Source organism: Macrobrachium nipponense, chromosome 35, assembly GCF_015104395.2.
Source record: "Macrobrachium nipponense isolate FS-2020 chromosome 35, ASM1510439v2, whole genome shotgun sequence".
Taxonomy (NCBI): Eukaryota; Metazoa; Arthropoda; class Malacostraca; order Decapoda; family Palaemonidae; genus Macrobrachium; species Macrobrachium nipponense.
This window is the reverse complement of record NC_061096.1, coordinates 37891050-37905005: the sequence shown is the minus strand read 5'-3', so window position 1 is coordinate 37905005 and position 13956 is coordinate 37891050. Positions and strand designations below refer to the sequence as shown.

Below are 13956 nucleotides of genomic sequence, written 5' to 3'. Positions count from 1 at the left end.
CTGGTAGGCTTACCGGGTCCTCTAACTGAAGATCCAGCACTTCTGGGAACCAGGGGGCTTCCGGCCACCAAGGAGCTACTAAGGTTACTCGCAGGTTCTGCGAGTAGCGAATCTTCTGAAGGATCTTCTGGAGGAGGGGGAAAGGCGGAAAGGCGTAAGCGTCCAGGTTCTTCCAATCTTGCAGGAGGGCATCCTCCCCCGCTGCCTGCGGGTCTGGGAGTGGGGAGAAGAACACTGGCAGTTTTCTGTTCCATGCGGTGGCAAAGAGGTCTATCGACGGAGAGCCCCACCTCTTTATCAGGCCATCTGCTACTTCTTGATGGAGGGACCACTCTGTGTTGATTATCTGTCCCCTCCTGCTCAGATGGTCCGCCCAAAACATTTTTCTTGCCTGGAATATATCTTGCCTTGAGGGTGATGTCCATTTCCTCTTGCTAACTCCTTGGATTTGTACTGTCCAGGCGAACCAGATCCAGTGAGACTGTGCCCCCTGTTTGTTTAGATATTGCCACCACCGTGGAGTTGTCTGACATTAGGCCCACCGTTTTTCCCTTGGAGTTGAGACAGGAAGTGCTGAAGGGAGAGGAAGACTGCCTTCAATTCCAAGACATTGATGTGAGCTGCTTTCTCTTCTTCCGACCACAGGCCGCTCACTTCTTCCTCCGTCAGGTGCGCCCCCACCCTTCTTTTGATGCATCCGTGAAGAGAAGAATCTCTGGGGTTTCTCGGACTGATGAGAGAGTGTCCCCCCCCTTGGAGGTGGGAAGGCACCATCCACCACTCCAGGGACTTCCTTACTTCTTGGGAGAGAAGAATTTTGCTGTTGGGGTCCCCTTCCTGAGGAGACCATTGTTTCTTGAACAGCCACTGAAGCGGCCTCATACGCCTTCTGCTGTGAGGGCACTAGTCTCTCTATTGAGGCCATGTGTCCTAAGATGGACTGGCAGAGTTTTGCGTGGGAGGGCTGGGCCCCAAAGCTCTCCGCACTTGAGATACTAGGCCGGAGACTGTTCTCCGAGGGGAAGGCCTTCATGAGGGATGAATCTAGTGTCATTCCGAGGTACACCATCCTTTGCCTGGGAGTGAAATCCGACTTGTCGACATTCACCACCACTCCCAGTTCCTGAACGAATGACAAAACTAGCTGAAGGTGCTCCGCACACTGCGGCAGCCGTCTCGGCTAAGATGAGCCAATCGTCCAGGTAGCGGAGGAGACGGATGCCTCTTGCGTTGTGCCCAAACTGACACTATCTTGAAGACCCTGGTGAACACCTGTGGGGCTGTGGCGAGGCCGAAGCACAGGCAGGTGAACTGCAGAGTCTTTCCCTTGCTGACAATCCTGAGGAATTTTCTGGAGGAGGGGTGAACAGGGACTTGGAAGTAGGCATCTTGAAGATCTATTGAGGCCATGAAGTCTCCCTCCCTGACACAAGCTCGAACGGAGTCTGCCGTTTGTTTCCATCCGAAACTTTGTCAGAGAAAGGAACTTGTTGAGGGGTGAAAGGTCTATGACCGGCCTCCAACCCCCTGTTGCCTTTTCTACCAGGAAGAGTCTGGAGTAGAACCCTGGACCTGGATCCTGAAACCTCTTCCAACGCCCCTTTCTGAAGTAGCTTGGATATTTCCTCCTCCAGGGCCCGTCCGCGGTCCGAGTCCGGTCGATAGGAAGGGACTTGGATGGGGGTAGGGGATAGAGTGGGTGTAGACTGGAAGGGAAAGACGGTTTAAAGCCTGACTTGATAACCTGCAGGGTCCAATCTTCCGCCTCCTGCTTGCTGCCACACTTGCCAATTGGCAGCCAAGCACCCCCCTACCTTCGCTGACGGGCAGGATCTGGCGCCTAGAATTTCTTGCGGGGACCTCCCTCTCTTCTGTTGCCCTTCTGCTTCCGCTCCTTTGATGGAAAGGGACGAGTCTTCTCCCTATAGGAACTTGTCCTTCGACACAGAGTAAGGTTTCTTCTCCTCTCGCCTACGCACGGGAAAAGCCGGTCTCTGCGCTTCTCTTACCTGTTGGCTAATCTGTGGTGCTGGCCGTGGTCTATGGCCCGGGGTTGCGGAATTGGAGAGAGCCCTAGATTGGAGAGATCGCTCCTTCTTCTCCGCTGCCTTGCGAACTTCTTCCGCAGGAATAAGTTCTTTCTGGAACAGCGGGTTTTTCCGTAAGTCCGGGAGGAGTCTCTCACCACTGGCGATTTGGCACCTCCTTGAAGGCATTCTCTATCCTTTTCACCTCCATATTAGCCCACAGGACGCTAAGTTGTCTGCTTGGTGCGAGAGTGTCTTGATCCCCACACCTGCATGAACGAAGACAAGTTTCTGCTGCTGCTGAGGCTGGAGCTCGGGTAAGAACTGCGGAAGTGCTGCCAGTAGACGTTCCATCCACGAATTCGTAGCGAGGGCCAGAGCTAGAGCGCGAATGAGTCCTTCGGTTTCTGAGGGAGAGAGCAAGAGGTGCTTTTTCTGAAGGGCGTCCAGACTGACATCTAAGAGATCTGCAAGGTCCCTGGAATATGCAGACTCCCTTAGTTTTGTCACCTGTTGGCCTATAATACCTGCTGGCCCCCTGAGCAGGGATAGGAAGCCACCTCTGTTTCTCAGATACCCTAGTTGGTGAAGTCGTGGCTTCTCGGGACGCTCTAGCCATGGCTAGCTAACCTGGTTTGCTCCAGGGGAGGCTGACCGAGGGGGGCTGTGAATTCTTCAGGTTGAGCACCTTATGCACCTCTGACTGAAACTCCTGGTTCAGTTCCTCAGTTTTTGTTAGGCCAATTGGCGCTCCTAATCAACGACAGAATCTGGTTGAATGATAATGGGCTCGGGGCTCCGCAGGTGGGAGCTAGTCTGACTGCCGTCCGAATCGGGGTCAGAATCGGGCTCCCCCTCGGAGCATGAATCGGGCTCGGAATCAGAGTCAGAACTGTCACCAATCTGGAAACAGTTCCTCTGACTTCTTCTCCAAAAGGAACTTCTTCCTGGCTTCTTCCATCCTACGGGCAGACTCCTCTAGACTGGTGTTCTTCTTCTCCACTTGCTGGGAAACCTCCTTTTTGGAGCTTAAGTAGTCCTCCACCGCCTGTTTGACCAGGTTCGCAATGTCCAGTGGCGGGAGTGAGGACCTGGGCCCCCACTGTACCTAGGCTAACTGATGGAGGTGGGGGTGGTGGGCGGAGGTACTAGGCTCATGCCTAGGCCTAGCTTTTTCGGGCATCAACGCTGGCACTGGTCCTCTCCAGCGCGACCTAGGCCTTGCGGCATCGAAAGGTCTCCATTGATGCTCCTCCTCCGAGCGTTGTGGCTGGCTGGCTTCTTGCGTCGGGTTGCCGCAACTTCTGGAGGGGAGGGGGCCTCCGGCTCCTGCGAGTTGGGTCCCGTTCCGGGCTCCTTAGCACTGTCCTCAGGATGGGAGGGTGAGGCATCAGGTCCGTCACCCCCGGATCCCTCCTGGGGCTGGACTGATTGTGCCCGAGAGGAACAGGGGGTTACCTTGGTACCCGGCTGTGTCTCGGCACTGCTATGGTCATACCTAGATAGTTTCGGCCTTTAGGCTAGGCGGGAACAAGCTCTCGGTTGAAGACCCCTTCTTGTTACGCTTCGAGGCAGGAAACATGGATCCCAGCCCCTAAGGTATAGCCTCTTTCCTCTTACCTGCTTTCCTAGCCCCCGACGACGAAGGTTTTCTTTAGCTAGGTTTCTTGGGAAGGACACTAGGCTCACTAACTAGGTCCCCCGTTAATAAGGAGGAAGGATTACTAGGCCTAGTGTTCTCCAATTGGGCACTATCCCCCTCACACACAGCCTTAGGCCCCACAGTAGTCGGCCTAGCTAGGCTTATCGGTATCAACATTAGCGTCACTGAAAACACTCTCATGCGCCTCATAATAGAGCCTCCACTGATCATTATTCCACTGCGCACCAGGTTGAACACGATGCATCAGGGGAACATTCAAAACCCCTACAAGCAATACACCAAAGATGAGGATCCGAGGTTGGCGAAGGCAAAGATGTACCGCAACGCATGCCATCGGAAACACACACACAAATCCTCCCCGAAAAAACAAAAAACCCACCATAGATCCCGCCATTCCATACTTACAGGGAAGTTAGGATGCTAGGTAATACTAAAGGATAAATAAAACGGATAGGAATAGGGCACGTGGGGAAGCACCTCAAGCACAGGATGTCAAAGATGTTATCACGATAAGAAAAGACTACAGTCGGCGGTCATGCGTGTTTATCTCAAGTCGGGTCAAGGCGGAAGGAGTAGGTGTTGACACGACGGCTACCGCGAAAAGAATGGTATCACAATGACCTACCCAAGCTGGCCGGGATCACCCCGCACAGTTTACCCCAGACCAGGTACAGCGATTCAAGTTTGAACTCTTTGTATGCGGTAGCGGCGGCGCGTTCCCGCGGATATCCTTTTGTAGACAACCGACGGTTTTGTACTTAGTCGGAACAAAGGTATTTTCAATTAATATTAATGAATCTTTTAACTCAAAAATAAGGGAAGAAATCCGTCATGTACTATCTTTCGTTGAACTGCATTTTAATATTTTTTTTTTTTGTCATCACTGTCTTTATCAAGAAAAACTTATCACTCTCTGATATGGGACATATGCACTGGTTTCAAGTCAATACCTTACCAAAATCTTAGTAGTATTCTCAACAGGCATTGTCAAGTTGATCTTGCATTTTTCTCCAGTGGGTTCATCACATTTCATTTGTTAGGAAAGGCAAGGAGAAAAATGGCCCTGACTCCCAAGGTCATACACATATGGTGTAAACAGTAGAGAGGTGCAACAAGGGGGACAAAGAAAAGTCAAGTATAAGCTTAGCCCCCAATGAGATGATGAGTTTCTTGGTGGCATGCTGCAAGTTTATATAATTTTCTATTTAGTTAAGGATTATTTCTTTATTTTCGTCTAATATCATATTTTGGTATTATTTCCATTGCAGTGCAGGGTTATGACTTTCTTGGCCAGATAATTTGTGTACGTCTATTTCCCATTTCTGTTCTGTGTTTGAGGGTTGGTCATAGTAGTACTTCATTTGTTGTAGTGTTGATTTTTTCTTGCGATTGAGTAGGGTCTCTAGAAAATGAGGTGGCAATCATCTAAGGTATGATATATTGTGTTGCTATTCCTTCTTCACTAATATTTATTTTTTTGGGGACTGATAAAATTATAAAAATTTGCTCCTTCTTGCAGGTGACATGAGAATCATTTGTGAATCTTTACCCTGCACATCACAACTTGAATGGTTGTTCACTTCACTGGAACTCCTAATGAGCTGTGGATTTCCAGGGTCACAATCTCACGCACTGCTTGACAGAGTCCTACCAATATCTTTCACGCCCCTACATTCATGAATAGAAACCTGGGCACTCGCTTGAGACATGACCTTCAATGCCCCATAATACTGCTATTATATCACTATCACTATGCCAGCTATGACCTCACTATAGCTATGCCAAGAATGTTAAAAATCTCTAACCTCTCACCCAATTGACTTTCTAAGCAGGTTGTGATGAAACTGTTTAAATAACACAAAACAATTTTTCATGCATACAAAACAAACGCATTAATAATAGATTAAGAGGCCTCCTTACTGAATGCAAGAAGCATCATAAGCAGGTATCTCAATCTTGACCTTTACAAGTGGGTGTGACTGAGCACTTCTCACCCATGGGAATGAGGCAATGTATGTCTGGATGAAAGAACTTATTTTGTGTAACTAAAACAGTGCTTTCCCTGCGATGACAGTTGTAGCATTGCTTAAATAATGAAGTTTCAATAGTGAGTGAGGTAATCTGTTCCCACTACATTTTTTCTAGCCTTTACAGCTAACAAAATGTCTTGGCATATTGATCTAGCATCAATTTCTAACAACAAAGGAAAACAACATCCAAGTTGCCTGTTAATGATGCGAAAATTGAACTACTGTTTCAGCCTACCTTCAACTTACTGGTATTAACATACATATAACTACAGGGAAGGCTATAAAATAGTTGTAGAGTAAATGGAATGAGATACTTGAGCAATAACGATGTGGCACCCCCTGGCATCAAGATGCTATTATCATCCTGCTTTCTAACTAGATGAATTTCACAGAATAGGGCTAGGCAAGAAAAGTAAAACCATACTCATCATTGCTTGTAAAGTAAAATACTAAGCTGAGCATTGTCCTCAAAAGCTAAAAACCACCCAGGATGCTGCTACCCCACCGAAGAAAAGTATTCCAACAGCAGAACAAAAGATCCATATTAATAACTATGAAGACCTAGTAAGATTTGCAAAGAAAACCCAATTATTTAAAAATTTGCAAAGAAAACCAAATTATTTAAAAGAATTGTTCTTGGACCGGACAGTTGAAAACAACTTACTTTTAACTAAGATAATTTTTTTTGAGTTTTAATGTATAACAAAAAGATCCTTTGGTCAACTTATTTCAAAGTCACATCAGCCACAGGGTCACTACTGATTGTCATAATACATAAGAGAAATTCTTGAAATCACTACCTGAAACCTTAGGCTAGTTAGTTATCCATACAACTAATGAGATTTAGATAAGTTTAACCAATTATGTAATAGAAAATGGAAGACTTGCTAGTAATGAAGCATGATTTCTATATAAGCATTAATAAATAATTGCATACCAAAAAATTATGTAGAAAACAACAAAATATTGTACATAACTCCACAACTTACATATATAGTATAACAAATTCAAGTTAACTTAAAAGTATATAGGCAAATAAACAAATGGCCACTGAATACCTTATCAGTATGCTCCCTGTAGGTCTTCAATAAAACCAAACTCTTATCACTTTCTCTAATCAAGTGTATTATAATGAATTGCTGAGCAATCTTTCACAAAGAACTTTGTAATCAAAGTATATACCACCAAAAACTGTTCACAACATTAAGAATGCAGGAACTTCTAATCTTAAAAATACTTGGAACTGATAAAAATTTAACTTCTTAAAAGCATTTCATAGAGGACTAATAATTTTTTTTTTCATTAAGCCCATCACTTAATGATGCCACTTTTGTTTGACGATGCATTTTGATACATCAGGTCCAAGCTTTGAATCTGCAGTAGTTACAATCAAGAGTGTGACAGCGTACACAGCTGGTTACTGCAAGATTATTGCTATTATAATCATTCAAAGGCTAGAAGAGCAACTGACAATAATTCAATAGCACAAATCTGCTTTAAAATCATCTTAAACAGGTTCCTCTGTTAATGAGCTAGTATGAGCAGCTCCAACCAATTTGGACTGTATACTGGTCATGAATTATCCTGTATTTTATCTCTACAATTAATTGATGCAACCCTACCTGCAATATCCTCTAAATGACTTCAAAATATAGACAGGGAAAGTGAAATTAGAAAACAGCAGGACCTTAAGTCAGGAAGTATCAAATTCAATGTTAACCACCCATTCCCATATATATTTCCTTCAATAGGAGAGAAAGAAATTAAGGGAATCCACTTGGTGTTTTCCTTTAACATAAAATAATGCTGGCCTTTAAATCATCTACCGAGCTACTGCTGGTGCTTTGCTAAAAAGACCAAATTTCATTGCTAAGCCAACTAACTTAAGAAGATACCGAAAAGTCATGGACAAAATACATCCACTTGCAAACCAAGGATATCTCAATGCCAATGACCACCAGTCATGTTGAGTTAGTGCTACAAGCTAAATATACAGTAACATGTACTTATAATAACTAGATATACTGTATAACTGAATCCTAACCACTATATCCCCTCATAATAACAAGCATTCTATACTCTTGCCAAGCACCTAACCTACCAGATATTGGTTCATGGAATTATAATGAACATTTAACAAAGCAATTTTCTTCAATTTACCGAACCCAACCTATACTGCAGAAATTACTAAATGAATTTATATATATATATATATATATATTATATATATTATATATATTAATATATATATATATATATATATTATAGTAGTACAGTAGTAACAATTCCCTTTAAGCAAATAATTTTCTTTCCCATGATCCAAATGTCACCTATTGTTCAAAATAAAGTGAAACCTTTGCCCACCAAGATTTTATATGAAAGATAAAGAAATAGAAATTTTGCTATCAGGCCAAACAAAAATTCAGCAATATACACATAAAATGAAGTATATACTACTTGATGCATAAATCAAAATTGTCCCAAGGTTATGGTATGTGTAGAATGCTCTCAGTGGACACACATGGAAATACAGGCAGTGCCCGGGTTACGACAGGTATTCCGTTCTTGAGACGCATCGAAAGCTGAAAATCACCATACGCCGGAACATCGTCAAAAATCCCAAGAAAACCTTACTTTTAATGCTTTGGGTGCATTGAAAACTATGTAAACTGCATTCTTATTGCATTTTTCATCCAAAAAACCTCTAAATATTGATTATCTTGAATTTTTGGTTTAATATTTAATCTGCTAGATCAGCGTTGTAGGCGTTATAACCCTGGAACATGCGTCGTAACCCTGGAAATAATTTCTGATAAATATAATTGAAAAGTGCCTTAACCTTGCAACGCCGTAAGCTGAACCCGTTGTAACCCGGGGACTGCCAGTATTTTCAAGTCTTTGTATTAGGAGTTAGGTCTTTCATTGTTCTTGCTTTATCAGTACAATTTTAGACAGCTCTGTTTGTCCTAGTTTTCTTAGTGGTTCTCTTTCCTCTACTTGGATTCAACGACTTGTAGTTTTATAAATATTTCAATCGTCCTTCAACCCCATTGCGTTTTCTTCCTTATTAATCCAATCACCAGGTACAATGGTACCTCAGACTTCGAACTTAACCATTCCAGAAGGCTGTTCGAAACATGATTTATTCAAAAACACCCATCAGAAATAAAAGGGAATCAAAGTAATTTGTTCTAGCCAACCCAGAGTCTCCCCTTCTCACATTTTTTTATATTGTTAACGAGTTCAAAAGTTAAATTAAGTGTGTAAAGTAATAAAACAGTATGTTATACGAGGTAAAATTTTCTTCTTCTTTTTTTTTTCATGGTGAAAATGGCGCACAGGCAGTTTTTTTTCATGGTGAAAATGGCGCACAGGCAGCTAGAGGATGGAACAAAATAAATTTTATTCGCAATTTACATGGACAATCACAGGAATCGATAGTGAGAGAGAGTAATCAACATGTATGATTGTTGACGTGTTTACTCTTGGATTGTAAGTATGTACATGAAATAGATTAATTATGCCACAATACAGTATTTTACCGTTACCAAAAGAAGTGATTTGCAAACAGAGTGTAAGTGAAAGAAACAAGCGAATAACCATCCCAGCCCAGCTGATAAGTCAGTAGGAAGCAGACCCTTGTCTTTCCCTCTCCTCTCCTCTCCTCTCTATTGTCTCACTCAGTGTACCAAACACTGGCTCCAGTAATACTTTTTTTTCCTTTATTTTTTTTTTTATTACTGTACTGCATTTGATTGTTTTCATATTTTATCATTATGTTAAATGTACTGTGAAATAACATCTTATTTTTCTATCTGAATTGGTGCTGCTTTTACATACATGTTATAATAAAGATTTTACTGTCTCTTCTCTCCTCAAAAATATCACGACGCATAACTTAAAATCATTCATTCATTATTCCTCAAAAATATAAATGATCCCTCCCTCTTTCTCAAGTTAGCTCTGCATCACTGCAATTACGAATGATTTTGCTAACCATTTATGCTAAATTTTACTGTGAAAAGCTTTGTTCTTTCATTTACAATTTTCTTAAATATGGTTAAACTATACCGTCTCACTCGGTGCATTGAACACTGGCTAAACTAAATTTGTGAAATTCCCTAATTTTATGTAAATTGTTATTGCTTTTACATACATACAGTAATATTTTAACTTTCTTCTCCTAAAAAATATAAACGCTCCTTCCTTCTACCTCAAGTTAGCTGTGCATCACTGCAATGGCAAATGATTTTATTATTATTTATGATAACTTGTATTGTGAAAAGGTTTGCGCTTTCATTTACTATTTTGTTGAACATGGTTAAACTATACCGTCCCACTCGGTGCATCAAACACTGGCTCAATTTTTGTTCTTTCATTTACTATTTTGTTGAAAATGATTCAACTATACCGTCTCACTTGGTGCATCGAACACTGGCTCAATTAAGACTTTTTATTGTTTATTGCATTTGATTGTTTTTATATTTATTAAATTTATTGTGACATTCCCTTACTTTATGTGAACTGTTATTGCTTTTATATACATACAGTAACATTTTAACTCTCTTCTTCTCTCAACATATCAACGCTCCCTTGTTCAGTCTCAGTCAGCTGCTCATGACGTGACTGTGGTGACATATAATTTTGTACATCTTTTATGCTAAATTTTATATTGAAATGCTTCTTTTTTTTATTTTGTCAGAGATGGTTATATGGTTATCATTAAACTATATATTGTAAATGGAAACAAAAACATGTTAGTACAGTTTTTCTTGTAGGATGCAGTAGGCTGTCAAATACAAGTATAAACAAGATAATCGATCACTACAGTTTGACAAATTATACAAAATTTTCTTGAAAATTTCGTTCAAAAAAAAAAGGAATGTTTGACACAAGAAACATTTGACAAATGAAGTACCACTGTACTTATATTTAAAATTATCAACATATGTAGCAAACATCTTAATGCAATTATGACGGTTATACAATTTGTATGATAATTAAGTCTCAAGTTGGTGGAGGAAGGGTAGAAGACTACTGCTATGGGACAGTGGTGAATATCTGTTGAACCATGAAAATTTCTGTACCTCTTGCAAACCCTTTCAGCAACCAATTCTTTTCTTATTTTCAATAACGGTCTTCATTACTGGCAATTGAAGTACTTCTCCACTAGCACGCACACAACACACTTTCATTTGCTACAAATATTTCAAGCCAAAATAAATCTGAATCACTATTACCCACTGTTTCAAGGATTTAGTTCTTATGAGGTTTCTCCTATTGCCTAACCGTGTCAGAATGCACATACGCTATTACATTCAAAAGCATCTGAAGGAAAAGCTGATATCTGGTAAGATAATGTGGGACATTCAGGATAAGGGCTGATAAAGTGCCATAAAATAAAATTTACACAATATTAATAGTCTGGAAGGACTAAATGACCGAAAATTATACCCTGCAGATCTTGAATGAAAAATTAAATTTGGAAATGTGTACTTCAAACATATTACATATTGTAGATCTTAAGATGCATCATTACATCAAGAAAATACTTGAAATACTTCATTATGATAGTAAACTGAATCATTTAATCCTCCCCAATAAGAAAAAAAAAAATTATATATAAAGCAGCTCACCTATCAAAAATGCGCGCTTCCTTCAGAACATTGCCCAGGTTGATGTATGCATCTAAGAAGTTTGGATCGAGGGCGACAGCTTTCTCAAAATGATGGATGGCCAACCAAATTTCACCTTGGGCATTAAACACACACCCGAGGTTGCTCCATGCAACAGCGAAGTCTGGCCGAGTTTCTATGGCCTTCAAGTAGCATGCCTAAATTGTCATGAAAGGGAGGAAAAAAAGGGGAAAAAAGAGATCATACATGGAACAAATATTATATCCAATACGCCCTACTCGCTCGCCTGATGCGCCGCAACTAACCGCGCGCCTGCGACATGACCTTCCGCCAGAGCTTATGAATCCATAGACACTACAATGTTCAACTTACATTGGTTGAGCTTTACCAGATGAAAAAATAATACATGGTAACATATAAACACTGACACATGAGACTTGAAAAGGCAGATTATCTATGTACCAACATAAGCACTGGCATAAAGATCTGCCCTACTGCGTACCCGCGCTCCTCGCCCTATCCTAAGCGTGCGCTGCCCTTTTTCTCAAAAGAATGACTCATGAAATCTGTCAGCCTCCAACAGTGATTTTCAAAACAAATCCCTGAATTTAATCTTCTCGCCCTTAGGTCCCCCAATTTGTTTTAATGATTCTTTATCATTAAAATTGATTCATGATCATCTCTTTGTAAAGCCATGAGACTGCTGCACAGGAGGCTAACTGCTTTTCTTGAAGAGGGCACTGACAAAAAACAATCTTGAGAATGATATTTTTGTTGCGACTTTTGTTTTGAGAAATGACACAACCATACCTGAATGAGACATGTGCCCCAAAAGCTTTCTCAGTTTTGTTTTGTTTTTTGTTATCAAAGTCTCCCCTGAGGAGGTCCTTCAGTTGCCTTAAATACAAACTCTTAAGTGCTGGCTCCCGGCCGGTCCACCTACATCTTATGTCTCCGCGAATAACCGAGGGCTTCTTCAAGACGACCTCTGCTGAGTAGGAGTAGGCCTAGACAGCCTCAACATCTATATGTACCACCAAGGGAAGAAAAGTAAAAACAACTCTGATTAGTGTGGCTTGCAGTAACGACTCTGTGTACTTCAGTACCAGGATGCCTGTGCTTTTGCCTGTGAATTCACTCTCAGACAAAAAACAAAATACACCAACTTGAAAAGAAGAGCAACAGATACCGTAACGTCAAAATCAATAACCACCCAAGGGAATCGATTTTAACAATTGTAGACCATTCCAAACATACAACATGAAATCAAATACTTCCAAAACAGAGTGCATTACCAGTCAAAATGCTCAAGCATCAAGGTGCAATTTCTTCACTTCAGAAACTCAAGATACAATCAGTATCTCTAAAATCGATTATATGGGCTCTAATGACCTATAGTCTGAGAGGAATCGATTGGGAGGGAGGGTACAAAACCTAGAGGAACAACTGTGCAACATTTTGCAAGCACAGTTAACCACTTACACAAGAAAATAAACACTGCTCCTGTGACTGATGCAAGGAGTGGCTGACCAGTGACAAATAGGAAAAAAAATGCTGAAATATTAGAAAGTAAATATTGTGACGCAATGTTCTAGTCCTCACAGAAGTAGTAGGCTTAATTTCAACAAAATTTCCAGAGCTTAAGTACCTATCTAAGGTATTTGAAAATAAAATCACAATTTTTAAAAGTAAATTGTGTTTTTCCTAGCTATACAAACCTGAGGTCCTTTACTATAGGAATTACTTAAGGCGTAGCCTGGACACAACCGGTGATTCTTTAACAAGGCAGTTCGGTAGTTAACTACCGGTCCAGTCGTTGGTAGTCCCTCCAACCGGACGTAAACATTCCAATTTGCTTTTGGCCCAGATAGCAGATTGAGGGGTGGCACGAGGTGGGCAGTTCGTGTAAAGGACCTTAGGTTTGTATAGCTAGGAAAAACACAATTTACTTTCAAAAACTGTGATTTGTTCCTGTGCGATATACAAAACCCTTGGTCCTTTACTATAGGAAGACTCACTGATTGGTAGGTGGAATCTGAGTGATCTCCAGTGAACCAACTGGGGTTCAGCCTACCTGAGATTTCCTTCCTGGTCGTAAGAGCGAGGAAGGTAATCCAGTCACTGACTTTGATCGGAGTTAAAAAACTGCAAAATCAGTCAGTCTTCTGGGTTTACTCATAAGGGGAGAGAATATGTCCCCCTTTAGAGATAGCTAAGAACCATTATGTCAAGAGATATTAAGGCAAATACAAGTTATGAGTTTGTCTGATGTCCAGGTCCCTCTTCCCTGCCTTATGAAGGGAAGGGGCAGATATTACTTCTATTAACTAATCAAAGAAAATAGATAGGTTACTCCAAGGAGTGTATTACCTGCATTGATCGCTCGGTCCAGCATGTAACGGTCTGCATTACTCTCTACCCGAAAGGGAAAGAGTAGAATAGAGATGAAAGGGGAGCCAGTCACTCCAGTCATGAGTCACTCCACAGTCATGTTCAATCATACTGTACGACAAGGCAAAATACAATACTGTCCAATTAAGGAGCTGGGTAAGTTACACAACCTGTTGAGCAGCCACCACTGGTCCCTAGGAAAAGTGTCC

The 13956-nt window shown here is 41.5% G+C and overlaps 1 protein-coding gene across 4 annotated transcripts in view; it reads right to left on the bottom strand.

Annotated features, from left to right (window-relative positions):
* Positions 1-13956, bottom strand: part of LOC135208646 (UDP-N-acetylglucosamine--peptide N-acetylglucosaminyltransferase 110 kDa subunit-like) — an 81345-nt gene that overhangs the window by 19553 nt on the left and 47836 nt on the right. For all 4 annotated transcript variants that reach the window (XM_064241034.1, XM_064241035.1, XM_064241036.1 and 1 more), the window contains exon 6: positions 11357-11553. In XM_064241034.1, coding sequence (XP_064097104.1) covers positions 11357-11553 — 197 coding nt within the window. The remainder of the gene's footprint in view (positions 1-11356; positions 11554-13956) is intronic.